Here is a 22371-nt window from a genome sequence, read left to right as displayed (position 1 = left end):
CGTTGAAGCAGAAGACGTATATCAGACCGGAACATCTGGTCGTCTTGTATTTCTTCAATGGTCTCTATGAAGATCTATATTTTGTTCGTATTTTGACCTTGTGTTAACATTTTTGAGTTAATGCAGTTTAAATGTCGGTATTCACTTTTTATAATGTGTTTTATAATGCAGCCACAAATTTCAACATATTATAAACATTAAATTATTGTTACAAAGAGTTACGGGTTTATTTTTATCGGGAAGTTAAGAAACGAGCCGCTCAGTGCTGTCCTGGTTGTGGCCTTTGGCACGAATCTTTACCCTTATTGCTCTGGATGGCATGCAACTGGCCCTCCCGTATGCTGTTCCGTTAAGTAGTCATCAATTACTTTAAGAATATCCCACATTAAAATGTCCCTGGCTGTTCAAGGGGCGACAAACCCAGCAAACAAGCAATTATTAACAGGGGCCTGTTCGTTTATGCGGACAAACTGGTTCGTCAGTTTTAAATGAATACTTCAAACATATATCTTGACGGACCTTGGCCTGCAAATGTTAACACAGGCCATGACAGTCTTTGTCAAGGCTCGTCTGAAAACAACATAAAATATCCAGGTCCCTCTTTATTTCATAAACGAACAACACCAATCCTGCTCCAACCATTTTGACGGCAAACACGAAACCGACCAAGGTTGTTTAAATACTGTTAACTACACGTTACGTACATGTATGCTTGTTTGAGTAGATTATTATAAGTGCCTCGTGAAAGCCATTTACCGTTTGGTGTATAACACTGATGTGTTCAGTCAAATCCCGAATTGATCAAAAACATTGAGTTTCTTTGATTCCACAAGATGCTTCAATTTCCTAAAACCAATCACCAGCGATCGAACAATATTTCTATAAACCTCGATTACAAAGACATTTCATACATAGTACAAGTGAGACCAACGCTTCTACAGAGCTACTGACGTCAGATATGGTGTAAGTATACAAATCAGTTTTGAGTTTGCTTTGTAATATGTACAATTCAAGGATATGCAGTATATATCCAGAATTCAAGGAGTGTGAACTACATATCCAGAATATAAGTAGTGTGTTTGAACTACATATCCAGAATTCAAGAAGTGTGAACTACATATCCAGACTTCAAGGAGTGTGAACTACATATCCAGAATTCAAGGAGTGTGAACTACATATCCAGAATTCAAGGAGTGTGAACTACATATCCAGAATTCAAGGAGTGTGAACTACATATCCAGAATATAAGCAGTGTGAACTACATATCCAGAATTCAAGAAGTGTGAACTACATATCCAGAATTCAAGGAGTGTGAACTACATATCCAGAATTCAAGGAGTGTGAACTACATATCCAGACTTCAAGGAGTGTGAACTACATATCCAGAATTCAAGGAGTGTGAACTACATATCCAGAATTCAAGGAGTGTGAACTATATATCCAGAATATAAGTAGTGTGAACTACATATCCAGAATATAAGTAGTGTGAACTACATATCCAGAATTCAAGGAGTGTGAACTACATATCCAGAATTCAAGGAGTGTGAACTACATATCCAGAATATAAGTAGTGTGAACTACATATCCAGAATATAAGTAGTGTGAACTACATATCCAGAATATAAGTAGTGTGAACTACATATCCAGACTTCAAGGAGTGTTAACTATATATCCAGAATTCAAGGAGTGTGAACTACATATCCAGAATTCAAGGAGTGTGAACTACATATCCAGAATTCAAGGAGTGTGAACTACATATCCAGAACTCGTGGATTGTGCTGTACAGTACAGAATTCAAGACGTTTGTATTTCATGTCCAGAATTCAAGGAGTATGAACTACATGGGCTAATAATTCAAGACGTCAGCATTATATATCCAAATGTCAGGGAGGTTTTTAGGTTCAGAATTAAAGACGTTTGTATTACATGCCCAGAATTCGAAGCGTATGCATTACATGAAGTTTAGGTTCATGATTCAAAACGTCTTTCACCAGATGATTTTTTTTTCTCAATAAAACGACCCTTTTAAGTGATCTTGATTTTATTATATTCTGCATAAATAACAGACATCTTCAAAGTATGCGATTTGGACTATATTTTAAGTCGTAAGGTTTTCATACTGGAAACAGAAATGTGAACGTGAGGGCAACAGGTCTATCCAACCCATAAATCGAGACATTGAGAAAAATGTGAAGTATCGATTTTTATTGATAAATTTATATTCCTTGAGAATTTGTCAAAATCCACACAGTTGTCACATTTATATACAAATACATATGTAATCTACTATAAAGGACGGTAAGAAAATATAAGCAGAAAATTGTGTTTTATTTTTCGATTGCCATGATTTTCAATACAAAAATAAACAAATTGTGAACACGTATAAATCTAAGTATAATATCATGTATATTTCATTTTTTTGTTAAATCTTTTTCAATTGATCTCACATATCATTCACATTGGTGTACTTAAAACAAGTTACAAATTCAAGATATTTAAAAGAAAATAATATTTTCATTAGTACCCCTGCGAGATGATATTCATGAGTTCATGAATGTTCATGAATCATTCATGAACTTTCAAGAATACTGTAAGTTTTTGATTCATGAAAAAATGTTCATGAATATCCATCAAATACCTCTCATGAACTCTTCATGAACTTTTATGAATAATTTTACAAATTCATTAAGATTCATGATAGTTCATCATATGTGATTATGAACTATTCATGAACTTTCATGCATAGATGATATTCATTAAAATTCATCAAAATGAATGAAATAGTAAGAACAGTTGATAATGAATTTTGAAGAACTTTAATGAATGAGAATATTATGTGATGATGAACTATTCATGAATTTTCATGCATTGATGATATTCATTAAAATTCATCAAAATGAATAAAATAGTAATGAATTTTGAAGAACTTTAATGAATGAGAATTTGACCTTAAAATTGAACATTTTCTTGAATAAAAAAATACCTTACATTTTAAATTGAAAAGCAAACTTGATATCTAAAAAGTTTTTAATTTAATTCCATGTCTATATTACAATTTTGATGTTGGCTTAAAGAAGAATAAGGAAACAATAAGAAAACTTCAAATTTCCTGCCAAATTTTCCCGCCAAATTTTTCCCGCCCAAAAACTTCTAGCAGGAGAGTTCCAATACATGGCAGCCATGAGGCTTTTCTCACAGAGATGAATAACATGTTATTTTACAAATGAAGGCAAGTATATATATTTATCTTTCATACCTGTTTCATGATCAATACAACACTACCAGGAAATGAAATATTCAACTCTGGAAATATGTCAACCTGTTTATAGGTAAGAATTAACTTAAAATCAATCACCATGCATGTGACCTAAATTTACATAGTGCACATAATATTCAAATAGCTTTGGCATTTCTTAAATTGCATTGCCCATTTAACTAAATTGTTCAAACACACATCATATGTGCAATGAGAATTAATGCAATAATGAAAATAAATCACTCTTATCTGAAGAATATTAAAAGGATTTTCCATCCAAATGATTGTGTAAATATACTCATTTCAAGCAGTTATGAATTTTGAAACAAGTGATGGATCCATTTGAATGCAATTTTTAATGGAAGGACTACAAGGATATTGTCAAACATGCATAGTGATACAGTTCATGACAAACTTTGATGAAATTAAGTGGTAAAATGCATGCAAATTCATTTTCTAAATAAGTTCATAACTCATGAATTAATCATGAATTATCATGAATAGAATAGTTCATGAATATTCATGAAACATGATGATTTTATGAATGAAAATCTTGATTTCAGGATTTATAAATGTTCATGAAATATTTCATTCATGAACATTCATCATAGTTTTAAGTTCATGAATATTCATGAAGGGTTCATGAATGTTCATGAATATTTCATTCATGAGTATTCATCATAGTTTTAAGTTCATGAATATTCATGAAGGGTTCATGAATGTTCATGAATATTTCATTCATGAGTATTCATCATATTTTTAAGTTCAAGAATATTCATGAAGGATTCATGAATTATCATGTATGGAAATGTTCATGAACATTCATGAACTATGATGATTTCATGAATCCAAAACTTTTTGATATAATTCATGAATGTTCATGAACATAATTTCAAAAAAATATTCATGAAGTTTTAAGTTCATGAATTTCATGAAAATGTTCATGAACAAATCAAGAATATTCATGAACTAAGTTCATGAATAATTCATGAACTATTCATGAATGTTCATGAATTATTCATAATCGTTTCGCAGGGGTAACTACCAATTCAAGTCTACATATATAGCCATGCATATCAAATAACTTGGATTGAATTTGCCTCTTAACACTAGATGATAATCCAGAGGGGTATTGGCGCCCGCCATTGAATGCTCTTTATTTGTTCAATGTAAGACTGTTCTTTTCTCTAATATATTTAAGATTTCTAAAGAATTTTCTAAGAAATGTCGATACCGAATTTCAGCTATTAAAATCCAAAATGACTACAGGTTGGCTGGTGTTTGATTTCCTGACCTCACAATTGAGTAAGCACATTTAGGGACTAAGGGAGATATATCAATGAAGTTTAACAAATATTGTTCCGGTACTTCTCAAGATTTGGTGATAACAAACTTCAAAGGCAACCAAGACATAAAATTTAACAAGGAGCCATAATGCTGAACTTTCAGACAAATAGCGATATCAAACTTCAACAGTCAAAATTCAAAATGGCCGCTTGCTGGCAATTTTGCTTTCAGATTAGTCTCCATATTTAATATACAAAACAATAGACAAAGGGGAACCTACCTATCAAATCTGAAAAAGATCCAAAAAGAACTTTATGAGAAATAGCGATAACAAACTGCACCAGTCAATATTCTAAATAGTCTAAATTTTGATCATTCAAAACTAGGACCAAAGGAGAACAGGTGAAATAGCGGTAATGGGGATTGTTTACGGATAGTTGACGAAACAAGAGAGGATGTATTTGAATAGCCCAATAACTGATGATGGTGGGCTAAAATGCAATATCAATTATATACAGCATACTTTATATAAACAGTAAATCATTAAATAGTCAAGAATGTTCTGGCTATAGTATGTTAACACACAAACGTAACTGAATTTTTTTTGCGTGATATTTTGATAATTAATGATCTTTACAATTCAATTTACATTACAACGGGCAGGGCATATTCCTAGGATGCAGAGAAGATAACATGCACGGAAAATTAAATGAATGCAATATGTCGAGGATGCTGACAAAAAGAAATAAATGTACATACATGACGCACTAAGATACAATTTCTATACATTTGGATTTCCGCAAAAAAAAAAAAAAAAAAACCTCAATAAAACATACACTCGATATCTCGATAATAAGCCTGAATCGAAAATAGGCCGGTCTTGAAAGTAAACCTTGGCTTTTTTTGCAGTCAAATGTATCTTGAAAATATGCCGGCTTTGAAAATAGGCCATACTTGAAAGTAAGCCTTGGATTCCTTGCCCCGAAATATATCTCGGAAATAAGTTAACTTTACAATCTCATTTTTAATGTATTACCATTTATGTCTCTGTACTTGTTTAATAAATTGATCAATGATGATTTTTTTTTCACCGATGAACAGTTTCAAAAGTAAGACGATCTCGTAAATAATCCTTACTTTACTTACAGGATAAATGATTTCGTAAATAAGACGGCCTTGAAAATAGGCCGCTTCTAAGAAAAGCCTAACCATGCAAACAAGAAAATAAGTCCCGGTTTATTATTAAGATTTTAGAGTATATCATTTTGTATCACAGAATTTGCTTTTTATAAATAATTCTAAATGCAATTTTCACTTGCATACTTTATAAAAACTAGTTGTTATTAGAATCACCGAATCCACAAGGGTAGGATGACAATAGTAAATTAAACATCACTTCACATCATTATGACATGATTTAATATCATCCGTTTATGGAAGCTTAGTCTACGTCATCAATACTGTCATATCGCGTCACGTTTGAATAGTGCTTCTGTGTTGATTTGATAGATTCGGCCTGGTCCCTTAAGTCCTGTGCTCTAGCACGGTCACCAAGTTTCTGCCAGATATTGGCCACTCTGGTGTAATGGAATGTGTAGTCAGATGCAAGGCACGCCGCTTCGTAGTCCTCAATATATTCTTGCATCAGCTCGGCTTGTCCCATTGACTTGTATATGCCATAGAGATCATAATACAGTCGTAACAGTGCACAGTTATACAGAGTTATTTGAGTCTGGTGAAGACGTTCATTTTGCACGTCAGTTGCGTTCTGATCTGATGCTTTGTTATTGCTGTACTGAATGGCTTGCAATGTCTTCTTTATAGTACATCGCACAAAGTGGGCCGCTTCTTGGTACCGACGCTGTTGAGTAAAGTGCGAAGTTAGAGTTTCCAGGAACATAACTTCCTTTTGTTGAGAATCGACGGAATTTCTCGGTACCGGAACTTCAGAGTAATTCAGACAATCTGTAAGATCCAATACATCTTTTAAATGAACGAAATCTGTCGAGCTGTGTAGTGAACGTGTGAAATCACTCTCACAAGCCGTGTCTATTTCATACAACACCAATCCTTTCAGATCGCCGAATTCATCTCCAGTGATATCAAGAACGAACTGTTCAAAGTTGTGTTCCTCACCTTGGCAAGTTGCCAGTCTCTCCGTTTTCGTAAAGAAAGCCTCTTCCAGTGTCAGCTTAGCATTTTTAAAGATCTTGTTAAGGATTTGAACACGATAATACATGGAATAGTTTCTGAGGAAGCACTCTACAAATGACTGATATAGATTTTGATGTTTTCTAAATTTAACGATGTCTTCCAGCGTTCGGTTGAGAAAACACATTCCAAATAGACTGTAGTGATCCACCAGCATCACAAGTGCTGGTACGGGAAACACTCTAACGGCATACAATCGCTGCCGAAGAGCACATAATTGTCCTTTGGTGAAATGCTCTATCATGTTATTAGTGCGGATGAAGTAGTTAGGCAGGACACCCATGCGAAGACAGGTGACAAGTCGATGAAGCAGAAACATTAGACAGCCACCGGGATTTACTCCCCACAAAGCAGCGGCGAGTATTTCACACGAAGTGTACATTACTGTCTTTAAGTGTGTCGTTGTCAATTTCACTGACAAATTCCTTGTGTGGAAATCAACTAAAACTTTGAAAACTCTGAAGCAATATTTTTGTTCTTCTGATAAAGCTTCGCGTGCAATTCTTTTCTCTGTTTCCGGGAACACCCATTGCCATTCCCCTTCTGGATAACTACTTTGTGGATGTGGTCGGCTAATTAGGAAGCAGTCGTCTTCCTTGGAGGTTGATAGAATATCTTCGTCTGGCCATTTAGCTGGTCTATCTCGTGTGAACCATTCCTTGGCTTCGTCAGGCCATATAGAAGAGCATTTCCCACAGAAGGTCCATCGATTTTCTGACACACACATATTGTGTAGTTGATATTTTGAACACTTCACTTTTGAGAGCAGGTACTCTGCCATTTCCCTATCACCTCCTCTAAGACAAAGTTTTAAACGAACATAGCCAGGCCGAGTGTGCTGGTCTTCAATTTGGTAAACAAATTCATTGCCTACAGAATCAGTGTTACTACTCCCTAGACACACAGGACTATCTTTCAAAGTGTAGCCGATTGTCTTTGGTATTTTAGGAAATATACTTCGATCCTGATCAGGTCTTAAATCCACAACAGTTGTTGCCATTTCTTCAACTATGCTTCCGAAAAGCATCATTCTGAAGTTTGGATCATTCCCTTCTCGCAATACAGTATCATACTGGTAAACAGCGTTCTCTGCGGGAACCGTCAGGAGATGCTTGGATTCTATCATCGTCTTCATGATATGAGAAAGGTGTACCATAGGGATCAGACTCAACGTGTCGATAGCAGATCGATCTCTCACTAACTCTTCAATGTCTGAAAGACAGAAAGGGATGCATGCATTTCAAAAAGGCAAAAGGACAAGGTACACAATTTGTAATTACGTTATTACCGAGTAATGCAATTAGCTATACCAGACTTATTACATTTATAACATAACCGGTACCCGGAGGCTACGCTTTCATATGAGGCCATTTACCTTGCTGCTTAAAACAAGTAATCCAGCCATAACAAGTGTTTATTAAGTATCTCTTACATAAAAAAATAAGCAAAGCAAACGCACCATCTCTAGTAACCATTAAAAGGATTTTTTTTGTGTTTATGGTCAATTGATAGTGAGAGTCAGAAAGTACCATAAAGTACATTAGGTAATTTATTACATAGCACTACATAAAAACAACCTAATGGCCAAAGACGAGTGTCCTGGGTATTTATACATGCAGAAGATTCACAAATGACTTTTGAACTAATTCGGCCCTTTGACCTTAAAAATAGGTCAAGGCCATTAAAATGAGGAACTTTGATACCACTCTGTCCTAGACACATGGGAAAATGTAAGCCCCCTGGGCTTTCTGAAACTTGAGACGACGACTTTTAAAGTTTTTTTTTTAAACAAATTTAACCCTGTAACCTTGCGAATAGGTCAAGGTAATTTATATGTGGAAACTTGATCCGTAATAAAGGTATTGTTGAAACTATTGCAATTGATTGGTTTAAGAGCCGCAACATGAAAATGGTTTTACTGGTAATTTAAGATAAAGTAACTCCAATCTGATTTCTGATAGCAGGTTAATCAAGGATTAACACGGAGATGACAGCTGAAGTAGAATAATCAGAAAAGGAAAGGAAAGGACAGTGACTCGGTGTATTTTACGATATTACAAGAGTACTGCATGCATGGAGTAACAATAAATTCCACTGTTTATATCAAAGTGTTAAATATCTTGCATTAAAACAAGATAAGTAGTTAGGTGGCATGCTTTCAGCTTAACTTTAAACTATGTTTGATTTTCTTACAGTCTAGAGAAAATGTAGAAATAAAAAGTCAGCATCTCATTAAATACAACTTAACACCATGATTATCAAAGTTTGAAGACAATGGACTGAAAACTGTAGGATATAACTAGACAAGATTCAAGTACTAAGATAAAGGAAAAAGGCATATAATGACTTCTGCAAGGATATATAAAGCATTTTTTTTACGCTGGATAGACGGACAGACTACGCAATACCATTATACTCCGTCAAAATTGACAAGCGTAAACAAGCAGATTTAATTAGTTTTTAGTTTCAAACCAACGACATTGGAAAATTTCAGCCAAACAGATTTGTCAGATTTTCATCAAGTTACGAGGGAGTGCGATATTAAGTTTTATCAATGATGTCGTAAGTCATTGTCGAGAATTTCATGGAATAAGATGCGATTTAAATGTCATATGATCATACTTTGAACATCATGTGGTCTACTAAGATTTGATGCAGAAATGTAATAAACAGTTATGACACTTTGTTTCTGTCGAATATTAGTCAATATTAGGCAATATTTTCCGTAGTCCATTTTTAACATATATTCAGAGAGAAGTCGACTGGTGCTAGTAAATTGTACAACACCTGGGCCCAGTTGTTCAAAAAGTGATTAAGTTACAATGTAACCATAGTTTAACAACAATTTTAAAATCCTGATAAAATCATTTCTGGTAAAATAACATTTTATCAAGCTATTACGCTCCTAAGTCGCTTTCTACCTGTCTGTTTTAAGGAATGCATACAGGTTTTGAAGTAAATGAGAAATGAGATTTACACTAATCAAATGATTAAGCTAATCACCTTTTGAACAACTGGCAGTCTTGATAAAGACTATATATGTAAAGTATTGAAGTCTTCATTATCAACTTACTGGAAATTATTCTATTTAATTGTGCAAAATAAATCTATCTTCCACATGTATTTGATACCAGACGGTATTGTTTAGATGTCGCGAAGTCTCTTCATGCTTTCAGAATGTGACATTACTATCCCCTTGCGAATAAGTCGAGGGGTGGATATAGCCCTGTATTCGTACATTCGTTCAAACGTACAGATGTCCATTTCTGTCATGGCTCTAGCGACCTCATTTTAAATTGATTTGGGTCAAACGTCATATATAAGTGAAGTATGAAAATAAATCTCCAACGAGTTTGTAAAGAAGGTTCCCAAGGTTAAGACCACAGTTACTGTTTAAAGAAAAGCGTTATTGTTGCGCTAGCGACTACATTTTCAGATTTGATAAATCTTCACACATTGGTCGAGCACAGCCACACAAGGGGGTAGTTTCAAAAGGTAATTATACCTTCGGAAACACCATTTATCATTTTATAATTTTTGTCCAGGGTTATGGTTAGGATTCCCCTCGTTTCATCCATTATCCCTACTGTACATATTATTAATGATGTTGAAAGCATCAAAATATTACGGGAAAACTGTTTTCTTGTGCCTCCTAGATGATCGGGATATCAACTTATTGATGAATGGTGGGACATCTAAACTTTTCCCCTAGTATATGGTAGAAAACACTGAGAAATTGTGATAACAGAAACTTATATCAATTCAAAATCCGTACCTTAGGATCACGATGGTATTATTTCCAAACAACACTATGACATATATTGCCGTAGAGTGCTGCTAAAACTACTCCCAGCCGCACCAGATAAAATAAGCATCATTACTCTTGCCAAGTTCTCTGCTTTGTCAGCCCTGCTTCGTGTAGCTTCCTGTCTCAATTTATTTGCCTTTTCGCTATTGCCGAACACCTCCCAAACATCTGCCACCTTCTTAAGTGGTTCCTTTGAATCTAGCTGATAACAAATGTCTTCATATTCCTCTAAATGTTCCTTAAATGTGTCTGTCTCACCAAGTTCTGAGAGACATATGAACAACCGTTGATATGAGATCACGAGGCAAGTGTTGACAAGTTTTCGTGGTAATTCACTTTGCTTGATCAGGTCTCGTTTTAACGCAGGGTCGTCAACGATGTCTGGGATCGTAAAGCCATCTCTAAACTTTTTGGCTTTAAAGATAACTTTCTGAAGAAGACAAGCAGCATCAGAAAACTTCTGTTCCTTTCTTAGGCGTTCTACAACAGGAATTATATAGGTCAGTTCTAGGACTGTGTCTCCTAAGCATTTCCTTGGAATTGTTTCATTGTGAAATTGTTCCAGATCACCAATCCCCTCAATGTCCTTAAACCTGGCTGTTTCTTCCGAGGAATCTACAGTTTTTTCCAGACTTGTGCCATAATGTCTATCCATATAACGAGACATGTACCTTCTATCTTCTATGTCCTCTGTTGCAAGAGCTTTTTTCACAAAATCCTCAAATACTGGAACATCGTCATGTTCTTTAGCAACTGCCAAAACTTCCTGAAAGGCGGAATGGAAAACTCTGCCAGCGAAAGGGTACCATTCATTCAATATGTACAAACTTGCAAGCTGGAGTAGATTGGGTAGTAACACATCGTGGTAACTGCGGCGTACATCCCGATGGTTTCTATATTCTTCCATATCCTCTAAAGTAGCATCAAACATTGACATCTGTCCTACGCCATGGTGATCCGCCAGGAAGAATATCCCCATAGCTGGGTAGCTTCTTAGCCCATATATCGAATGTGCAAGTGGTTCATAATCTGTGAGATGGTCATACATGTTGTTGCTTGGAATGAAGTAGTTAGGAAGCCATTTCTTGCTCAGATGGGTGTACAACTTGTCCAATAGGTACATCAAACAGCCACTGATGTTCTGTTCCCAGGCATCAATTGGTAATATCTCACAAGCAAAGTACACAATCGTTTTGAACGTTGTCGTCTTCAGTCTAATTGAGAAATCACGTAGATGAAAGTCAACAAGGATCTTGAAGACATTCAAGCAATACTGCTGCGAGTCCGTTAATGCTTTGGTCATTAAAATAGTTTCGGCACGGGGGAAAACCAGCTGCCATTCAACTTCTCGCTGATGGGAAAAAGGATGAGACCTGGACAACGCCATGCATCCGCCTCTTATAACTGATTCAATAAACCTTTGCCCGGGCCAGCCACTTGGGCGATCACGTGATATCCATTCAGATGCAACTTCGGGCCACTCGAGACATTTAATTGCTTTGTGTGTGACGATGTCTTTGTTGCCCGTTTGTTGCCGTTTTATGTGCTTCTTCAGGAGAGCTGTGGTTTCATCAATCCAATATGTATGTCCCTTGTGTAACTGTGGCGACATAGTTTGGAGTCGTACATAGCCAGGCCGGATCGGCTCTGTTTCTATCATAACGACATCTATATCTCTTGCCTGCTCTGGTGAAGGTACTGCCAGGATATCATCACTAGTTTGTACACACCTATACTGATACAATGACAGGTATCCCTTTTCACAACACTCATCTCCCATGTAGTCCCCTTTCGAATGTTGTAAACAAATTTTCAGATTCTCAGCTCGGCTTCCGATGTATGTCTTACATGTGTCTTCATTGCAGCCTTTCAGCATATTTTCCTCCCTCACAAGAGTTTGTATGATGAAGCTCATATGATACAGTGGCATCCCACTACGGCTGTCTATGGCCTCTCGGTTTTTCGCCAACTCTATCCATTCTGAAAAAGAACCCATGCACGCATAAGATCACACGTCCTTTCTCAATTCAGCATTATTATTGTAAAAGTCATAGATTCAGTACTGTTACAGCTATCACAAGCTAGGAAAACTCAGAATATTAAATGAAACGATGGGCTTGGTAGTATTGGTAAGTCTCATAAACAACTGATGTTTCCTCCAAAAGAATTCATTCCATGAGTTTTCCATCTTAATTTAGATATGCATCATTAAAAGACAGGACATCGTATGTAATAATATTCATGGCAACCATCTTTAATCCCTAACACTCGGTAACTTTAGCTGATGCATGATTCTAACTTATGATGTAAAATTTAAACAAACTAAGATAGAAAACAACATACTACTACTCCGGAACGCCAATTCAAATATGCATGTGCACACTTTATATTCAGCCTTAAAATCAACCTAGAACATGCGTGTTCAAAGGAAATCCTTATCATCAGCACAGTGAACAGAAACAGGGATTTCTCAATATTTTATGACAAGATGATATGACTTTGTTCTTTAGATTATTTTTACTTCCTATGTTACATGTTCCTTATTTTGATTCTTCTGATAAAGGTGTCTTCGGTTTTAAAGTATATTGCTATTTTCACCTTACATGTATATGTAGGAATGACCGACCCCGGTCAAGGAATTCCCTAGTATGTCAGAATGACTGACCAAGGTCAAGGGATTCTCTAGTATGTCAGAATGACCGACCCAGGTCAAGGAATTCTCTAGTATATTAGAATGACCGGCCGAGGTCAAGGAATTGCCTCGTATATCAGAATGACCGACCCTGGTCAAGGAATTCCCTAGTATGTTAGAATGACCAGCCCAGGTCAAGGAATTCCCTAGTATCTCAGAATGACTGACCAAGGTCAAGGGATTCTCTAGTATGTCAGAATGACCGACCCAGGTCAAGGAATTCTCTAGTATGTTAGAATGACTGGCCCAGGTCAAGGAATTCCCTAGTATGTCAGAATGACTGACCAAGGTCAAGGGATTCTCTAGTATGTCAGAATGACCGACCCCGGTCAAGGAATTCCCTAGTATGTCAGAATGACTGACCAAGGTCAAGGGATTCTCTAGTATGTCAGAATGACCGACCCAGGTCAAGGTATTCTCTAGTATGTTAGAATGACTGACCAAGGTCAAGGAATTGCCTTGTATATCAGAATGACCGACCCTGGTCAAGGAATTCCCTAGTATGTTAGAATGACCGGCCCAGGTCAAGGAATTCCCTAGTATGTCAGAATGACTGACCAAGGTCAAGGGATTCTCTAGTATGTCAGAATGATTGACCAAGGTCAAGGGATTCTCTAGTATGTTAGAATGACCGACCCAGGTCAAGGAATTCTCTAGTATGTTAGAATGACTGGCCCAGGTCAAGGAATTCCCTAGTATGTCAGAATGACTGACCAAGGTCAAGGGATTCTCTAGTATGTCAGAATGACTGACCAAGGTCAAGGGATTCTCTAGTATGTCAGAATGACCGACTCAGGTCAAGAATTCTCTAGTATGTTAGAATGACCAACCCCAGTCAAGGAATTCCCTAGTATGTCAGAATGACTGACCCCAGTCAAGGAATTCCCTAGTATGTCAGAATGACTGACCAAGGTCAAGGGATTCTCTAGTATGTCAGAATGACTGACCAAGGTCAAGGGATTCTCTAGTATGTCAGAATGACCGACTCAGGTCAAGAATTCTCTAGTATGTTAGAATGACCAACCCCAGTCAAGGAATTCCCTAGTATGTCAGAATGACTGACCCCAGTCAAGGAATTCCCTAGTATGTCAGAATGACTGACCAAGGTCAAGGGATTCTCTAGTATGTCAGAATGACTGACCAAGGTCAAGGGATTCTCTAGTATGTCAGAATGACCGACTCAGGTCAAGAATTCTCTAGTATGTTAGAATGACCAACCCCAGTCAAGGAATTCCCTAGTATGTCAGAATGACTGACCCCAGTCAAGGAATTCCCTAGTATGTCAGAATGACTGACCAAGGTCAAGGGATTCTCTAGTATGTCAGAATGACTGACCAAGGTCAAGGGATTCTCTAGTATGTCAGAATGACCGACTCAGGTCAAGAATTCTCTAGTATGTTAGAATGACCAACCCCAGTCAAGGAATTCCCTAGTATGTCAGAATGATTGACCCCAGTCAAGGAATTCCCTAGTATGTCAGAATGACTGACCAAGGTCAAGGGATTCTCTAGTATGTCAGAATGACTGACCCAGGTCAAGGAATTCCCTAGTATGTTAGAATGACCGACCCAGGTCAAGGAATTCCCTAGTATGTCAGAATGACCGACCCCGGTCAAGGAATTCTGTAGTATGTAGGAATGACCAACCCCGGTCAAGGAATCTCCTAGAACGTCAGAATGACTGTGGAGTTTCCCAGTATAATGTCAGGAGTTTTGATAATTCACCATAATATCTCAGTGTGACCTGGGAATTTCCCTGTTTGTCAGAATAAAGGGAAATATTTCCTATTAAGCTAGTTAAAGCAGAGATTTTCCCACAATTTTTCAATAGGGTCCAGGGTCCATTGAATTGGGAATTTCTACGCAACATAATGGGACATTGAGAAGAACAAAAATAGTGAAATTCATACAAATTTCAGTTTTTCTTTGATAAATATTGCCTTTATATTATTTTTGATTTCATTTGGTTATCTGTTGCTGTTTTTTATTTTTCAAAATTGCCTCAATATAGGTCTTTGTATCTAAAACATACTTAATCATTCAAAAATGACTTCAAAATTGGGATTTTTGTCACTGGCAAATAGGGACCCTGTTTCTTTTGAAGGAAAATCCCTGTAAAGGTTTACTCTCTGTTTAATCATTTCATTCGGATGCAAACATATCACAAGTTTCTAGCAGTTGTTGGAGTAGGGAATTCCCTATATTTATCAGAATCTCATGAAAGGCGAAGAAAATATACACAAGATGGTCAATGTTGTGACAGATTTATTAAGAAAAAATGTTGGCTGTAACAATATCTGTAAACAATTCAGAAAGACATCAAACCTGAGCACTATCATGCATTGTGTTTGACCTTTTGTTTGACCTTCAGGTTCTATTTATAGTCACTATAACAAATGTAAATGATTTAAGAGTGATTATATTAACCCCAAGACTCAAGGTAAATAGACTAGATAATATAATAAGAGAAACATGGGATATATATCTATAATTCATATAAAACTGATAACTGACAAAAGAAAAAGTTACATTTTGCACTAGCGCTTTTACAGTACCGTATTTATTCTAATAAACGCCCCGGGGGCATGAAATTTTTCCAATGGGGGGCGTTTAATGGAGATCAAAATTTCAGAGTCGGTAAGTTGTGAGATCTGTTGTATGTACCCATTTCACACCATGAAACATGTGTATATGTATCCAAAACATTGTAAAACTAAGTGACAAACATTTTGACACCCGTGTATGAAATTGTAAGAAACATAAACTTTGTTTTTTATACTTACAGTAGTTGTACATTACGTATAACATATACAAAAAAAAAAGGGGGGGGGGGGGGGGGGGGCGTTTATTAGAATAAAAACGGTATATATTTTACTTGCATCTCAACAACTTCAACATTTTCTATATACATACCGTAAATACTCGGGTATAGTGCGCACTCGCGTATAGTGCGCAGGTACGTTTTTGAGGTTCATTTTCAAAACAAAAAAAATTAACAATTTTTTTTTTTGAATTTTCAACTGAGCGGTAGATGAATTCTAAAGCATAAGATGATAGGAATTTGTAACTTATGAAAGCTTATTTACAATGTACCACATTTAATTGGAATCACCTGTCAGATTTGACACATTGGATTGACAGGTTGTTTACATTATACCGCCACAGGCCTAGTCAGCTTGCAAATTGTAGCGGTCCCATCTAGGTCCCATCTACGCTGTTGTACCAACAAAATAATTAATCCTACCCTCAACTACCTTGTGATTTTCACGCAGGTATGATCTCGTGTGGTATATGTCCACGAACATACAAAGCTAATTAAGCTCAATTATAGCAAGATTGACTAGTAAGCTGACTGCTACGTAATGTAACACAGGCCGCCATTTTGTATACAGTACGGAAACAAGTCTGCAGTCGTCGTGCTGGTCACAACTTTTATATCAATGAATTAACATGTGTAATTTATCGTCTACAGTGCAGACGATAAATAAGAGTACCCCGGTAGTTTTCACAGTCATATCGTATTTTATATGGCCAGTTGGTCCGTGACTGCCGCACGAGATCAAGCCATTAGTGTTACCCGTGTTAATTGCGCATGCGTGCTGTTAGGGTCTCACTAGTTACCGACAAGAGCCGACAAGAAACTAGATTTACCGACAAGAGCCGACAAGAAGTTAGAATTACCGACATGAAGCCGACAAGAAAGGAAATGAGAGATAAAATAGTTTTTATTTATTAATACAATGTAAGATTTGTTGATTTTTTTATTTAGGAATATTTTGTGGTCTGAAATAATGGTTGTGACAGGTAATATTGAGCCGACAAGAAGAATAGATCTACCGACAAGAGGCTTGAATTAACGACAAGAAGCCGATAAGATAGAAAATGAAATACAAAATAGTTGCTTTTTTTAATTTATTTATTAATACAATGTTTGATATGCTTTTTTTTCTTTTCTTTTCTTCTCTTTCTTTTCTATTTTTGATTGTTTTGTGGTGTCTGATACAATGGTGGTGACAGGGAAAATTGAGCCGACAAGAAAAATAGATCTACCGACAAGAGGATGGAATTACCAACAAGAAAGATAATAAAAGATATAAAACGCATTTTATTTACCAATACTATGTTTGATTTGGTTATTTATTAGTTATTTATCATCTATTTGGATTGTTTTGTGGTCTAATGTAATCTAATGTTGGCGACAGGTATTATATACACCAAATGGGTGAAAACCTTTGAATAATTTCAAATTGAGTTTTGATGCAAGTTTTTCAAAAGAGTTAAGTCCAAAACAGCTATGGTAAAATTTGAACAAAATTACAAAATATTACCACATTATTTTTCAGTAACATCATACCTATTCTCTAATGAATGTACACAACAAATAAGACGAGTGTCTAGTGAATACTTATGGACTAAACATCTTTTCAAAAAGTCTGACTAGGTCGCTGACACCAACAAGGACATAAAACTTGACGACAGTATTGGCTCAAGGTTACCTAGAGCTCAAAGTGGATATTTTTACCAGGTGGCCTATTTGGCTACCAAGTTATAAAATCTAGACACCAATTGGAAAAGTTCGTCGCCTGGCCTAGTTTTCTTGATTTTATGAAAAAAAAAAGATTTTTTAATTCTTTAGATTAGTATAGTTTTCTTGATTTTATGAAAAAAAAAAGATTTTTTAATTCTTTAGATTAGTATAGTTTTCTTGATTTTATGAAAAAAAAAGATTTTTTAATTCTTTAGATTAGTATAGTTTTCTTGATTTTATGAAAAAAAAAAGATTTTTTAATTCTTTAGATTAGTATAGTTTTCTTGATTTTATGAAAAAAAAAAAGATTTTTTAATTCTTTAGATTAGTATAACTCTTTAACTTTTTCTATTGTGAATGTCATTTTAGTTCGTCCCTTGAAAGATTAATCAAATCGTAAATTTTCACAATTTTTATAGGTCAATAACTGGTCACCAATGGTGAATTTAAGGCATCATGGCCACTAAAATAGGCGCCACTTTGAGACCTGGTTACTCATAACAAATGAGCTAACAATTCAACTTTGATATGGTTTTTTTTATATATATATACAATGTATTTAGGCATGAGGTATAAATATTGTTAAGATCCCCTGAACACATAAACACATGTTCCAGACACTTTAAGGTCAATATAAACAACAAAAACAGAGATATTTATAAATCCAACCCTGCTCGAGGAACGTGCTATGTGGTGACCCGCATTTAGAGGTTAATACTGGTGTAATTAAAAGACATCTATAGAATTTCTAAAAGGTGATAAATTGAAAACTTGATTGTGAATTCAATGACAATTAAAACATTTCTGAACACATTTTATATAATGACTAGATACATTCCTTCTTTTTTGAAAAAATTGAAACAGATTTTTTTATCAAAATACAAAATTTGCTCTCTCTCCCTCTTTCTGTCTCTCTTTCTTTTTCTCTCTGTTTCCTAAAGGAAATATATATATGTGTACCACTGCATGTACTGACATGAACGTCTTAAGTTGATGGGAGTAATATAGCTATTATGTATCAATACCAACTTTGATTGTAATTGCACATATGCCATTATATTGCTAAAAAGTCTTGAATAAAATTACAAAAAAAAAAAAATATATATATACAAAAAAAGAAGTTTTAAGCAAATACACCTCCTTATTCACTAAATTCCATATATTTAAAAAAAAAAGCCAAACCAAATGCCAAGTTGAAGAATTAAAGTGATTGTATGGGAGTACAGTAATATATGTGTCACTCTCAAGTACAGTTTCATACTTTTTGTTGTCATATTGTCATAATGTCACTCAAAAAAATATTGATTGTTTATTTGTTTGGTTGTTAAAGCTGGGTTTATCTCCCCGTAAACAGCCAGAGTTATTCTGAGAGGGAGCCTCCTTGTAGTAGTTGGTGACTACCTCACTAAACAACATACAAGAGGCCTGTAGCACACCATCACAGAGCAATTGGGTAAAGGGTCTTGCCCATGAATTCCTCAGCACAGACCAGTCTGTTTCTCACCACTAGGGTAGGGATCGAGTGTCGAACCATGTACCCCAGATCTTCATCCGAGGTTACAAACATGTAGCAGGAGCTCTATTACCGACCGAGAAATCGTTGCCCAATTAAATACATGTACTGATATTCAGGAATATCAAAGTTGTCATAGTTACATACAAATATATTAAACACAAATAAAAACATCCTATGTGTAACATATACATGTAATCTTACGAATAAATTTGAGATCAACGGCAATGAGTTTAATCTGATGCCAGCTGATCATGATGTAAAACATGCTTCCTGATCATGATTCTTATACACTAACAAATGAGAGGAGACTTTACAATGTGTATTATATTCTTATTGGTATGAGTACCAGATATATGACTTATGAATTCGAAGAGGAATTATCTCAAATCCTACATTTGCATGCAGATATTTTTTTTAAACCTTGTTGAAATTTCTTTTAATTTTCATTGATGAAACTTTCTCATCAAAACTTTCTCTAATCCCGATATCAAATTTAGAGTTACTATAACTCAGAAGAGTTAAAAGCTACTAAAGTCAGAAAATTTGGTTTATTTTGTTTAACGTCCTATTAACAGCCAGGGTCATTTAAGGACGTGCCAGGTTTTGGAGGTGGAGGAAAGCCGGAGTAAAAAACCACCGACCTACGGTCAGTACCTGGCAACTGCCGCACGTAGGTTTCGAACTCGCAACCCAGAGGTGGAGGGCTAGTGATAAAGTGTCGGGACACTTTAACCACGCGGCCACCACGGCCCCAAGTCAGAACATCATACACTTAACATTATGTATTATATAAATTCACCGATGTACATTTTCAGGTTGAAATGTGACAAGCCCGTGCATGCATTATATAATTCCAATTAAAGCGATTATATATAAATGATTTCCTACCCATTGATTAAACTGTGCTTTCCTGAATTATAAATAGTCAAGTGCCAATACGGAGTCCACACCGTTAAAAGTGTTTTATAAAAATATGTTTACGCATACCGTTAAAAGTGTGTTATAAAAATATATTTACCCATACCGTTAAAAACGTTTTATAAAAATATGTTTACGCATACCGCTAAAAATGTTTTATAAAAATATGTTTACGCATACCGTTAAAAATGTTTTATAAAAATATGTTTACGCATACTGTTAAAAATGTTTTATTAAAATATGTTTACTCATACCATTAAAAATGTTTTATAAAAATATGTTTACCCATACTGTTAAAAATGTTTTATAAAAATATATTTACCCATACCATTAAAAATGCTTTATGAAAATATGTTTACCCATACTGTTAAAAATGTTTTATAAAAATATGTTTACGCATACCGTTAAAAATGTTTTATAAAAATATGTTTACTCATACCATTAAAAATGTTTTATAAAAATATGTTTACCCATACCGTTAAAAGTGTTTTATAAAAATATGTTTGCTCATACTGTTAAAAATGTTTTATAAAAAAATGTTTACTCATACCATTAAAAATGTTTTATAAAAAATATGTTTACCCATACTGTTAAAAACGTTTTATAAAAATATGTTTACCCATACCATTAAAAATGTTTTATAAAAATATATTTACCCATACCATTAAAAATGTTTTATAAAAATATGTTTACCCATACCGTTAAAAATGTTTTATAAAAATATGTTTACCCATACCGTTAAAAATATTTTATAAAAATATGTTTACCCATACTGTTAAAAATGTTTTATAAAAATATGTTTACCCATACTGTTAAAAATGTTTTATAAATATATGTTTACAAGTTTTATAACACTGGCTTCTGTAAAGAATGCTATACGTGTGGACCAAGCAAGGTCACTAGGGTGCAAGTGACAAATCCGTGCAGCATTCTGCTTCTATAAATGGCAGTAACATATGCATTTTTGTAGGACCTATAGAATTATAATTTTAATGATTCGCATTCATTAGGTATTTACAAAACACATTGATTTTTACAATTAATTAGTCACTTATTACACAATATAACACGCAATTAACACCAATAAATGTTAAAAACAAACAAATTTAAAGTAACAAAGAACTCTTTATAAATGTAATATGTAAAGATAAACTAAAGAAGAGGCTAAATAGGCCAGGATCTCTCACCTACTACTAATTTAACTATGAAGTAGATCTAAGCTATTTATGTGCATGCTAATCTGATTACCTCTTCATTCACATATAATGTAAAAGCGGACTTAAATTTCAATCATTGAAGCTCGTTTGTAGCCGACTTCATTCTAGCATAGTATTGGCCAAATACCATGGCCACAGATCACTTGGTTATTCAGGGGGGGGGGGGGGGGGGGGGGGGGGGAAAGAACAATTAAATGATATAACACATATGACTTTGATGACATAGAAAGTAGGTCAAGGTCATTTGTTTGAACAATCTTTTTGGCTTTCAACCCAGCATACTATTAGCCCAATATTTTGACCCTCAGGGCCTCTCAGTATATGGGTAGAAGTCATTTAAAGATTTAAATACATATTACTCATGTGACTTTGAATGTATGTCAAAGCCATTCCTTTTAACAAACATTGTAGCCCTTCATTCCAGCAAACTACTCGCTGATTACAAAATGACCCTGGGCCTCTTGGTTAATGAGCTTAAGTCATTTGAAGATTTTAACACAATTGACCCCTGTGACCTTTGAAGTATGTCCATGTAATTAGTTTTAAGCAACCTCCAAAAATCAATGAAAATTTACTTCCTATAATCCTACAAATTTTCCAAGTTTCTAATGTAATGGCAGACAAAACTCATTGCATTGCAGAAAACAAAGTGCAAATTTCACAAAAAAACATCAATTTTCAAATATTCTCAAAACACATGTAAGCTTTTCAATATATAACAAGAGGTCAATGGGCATTAATGGTCATCTGACTTACAAGACCCATTTACTATTGTAGTATACATACTCAGTAGCAAGTATAGTGGTACTGTTCCATCTTGGATTTTGGACCAACCAGAAAAATAACACTTCGTCAGGACGATCTCAAGACTATTGTAGCTAAGTTTGAGTTGATTGTCACTGGTGGAACTTGAGAAGAAGTTTGAAATAGGTGTTGTTC

General features: G+C 35.1%; 1 protein-coding gene across 1 annotated transcript in view; it reads right to left on the bottom strand.

The window, feature by feature from the left end:
* Positions 1-22371, bottom strand: part of LOC117340581 — a 92815-nt gene that overhangs the window by 8966 nt on the left and 61478 nt on the right. The window contains 1 exon segment of the mRNA XM_033902340.1: positions 5987-7966. Within this exon segment, the coding sequence (XP_033758231.1) occupies positions 5987-7966 (1980 nt within the window).

This window comes from Pecten maximus, chromosome 13 (assembly GCF_902652985.1).
Source record: "Pecten maximus chromosome 13, xPecMax1.1, whole genome shotgun sequence".
Classification (NCBI taxonomy): Eukaryota; Metazoa; Mollusca; class Bivalvia; order Pectinida; family Pectinidae; genus Pecten; species Pecten maximus.
The sequence above is the reverse complement of the archived record's forward strand: the minus strand, read 5'-3'. Positions and strand labels throughout refer to the sequence as shown.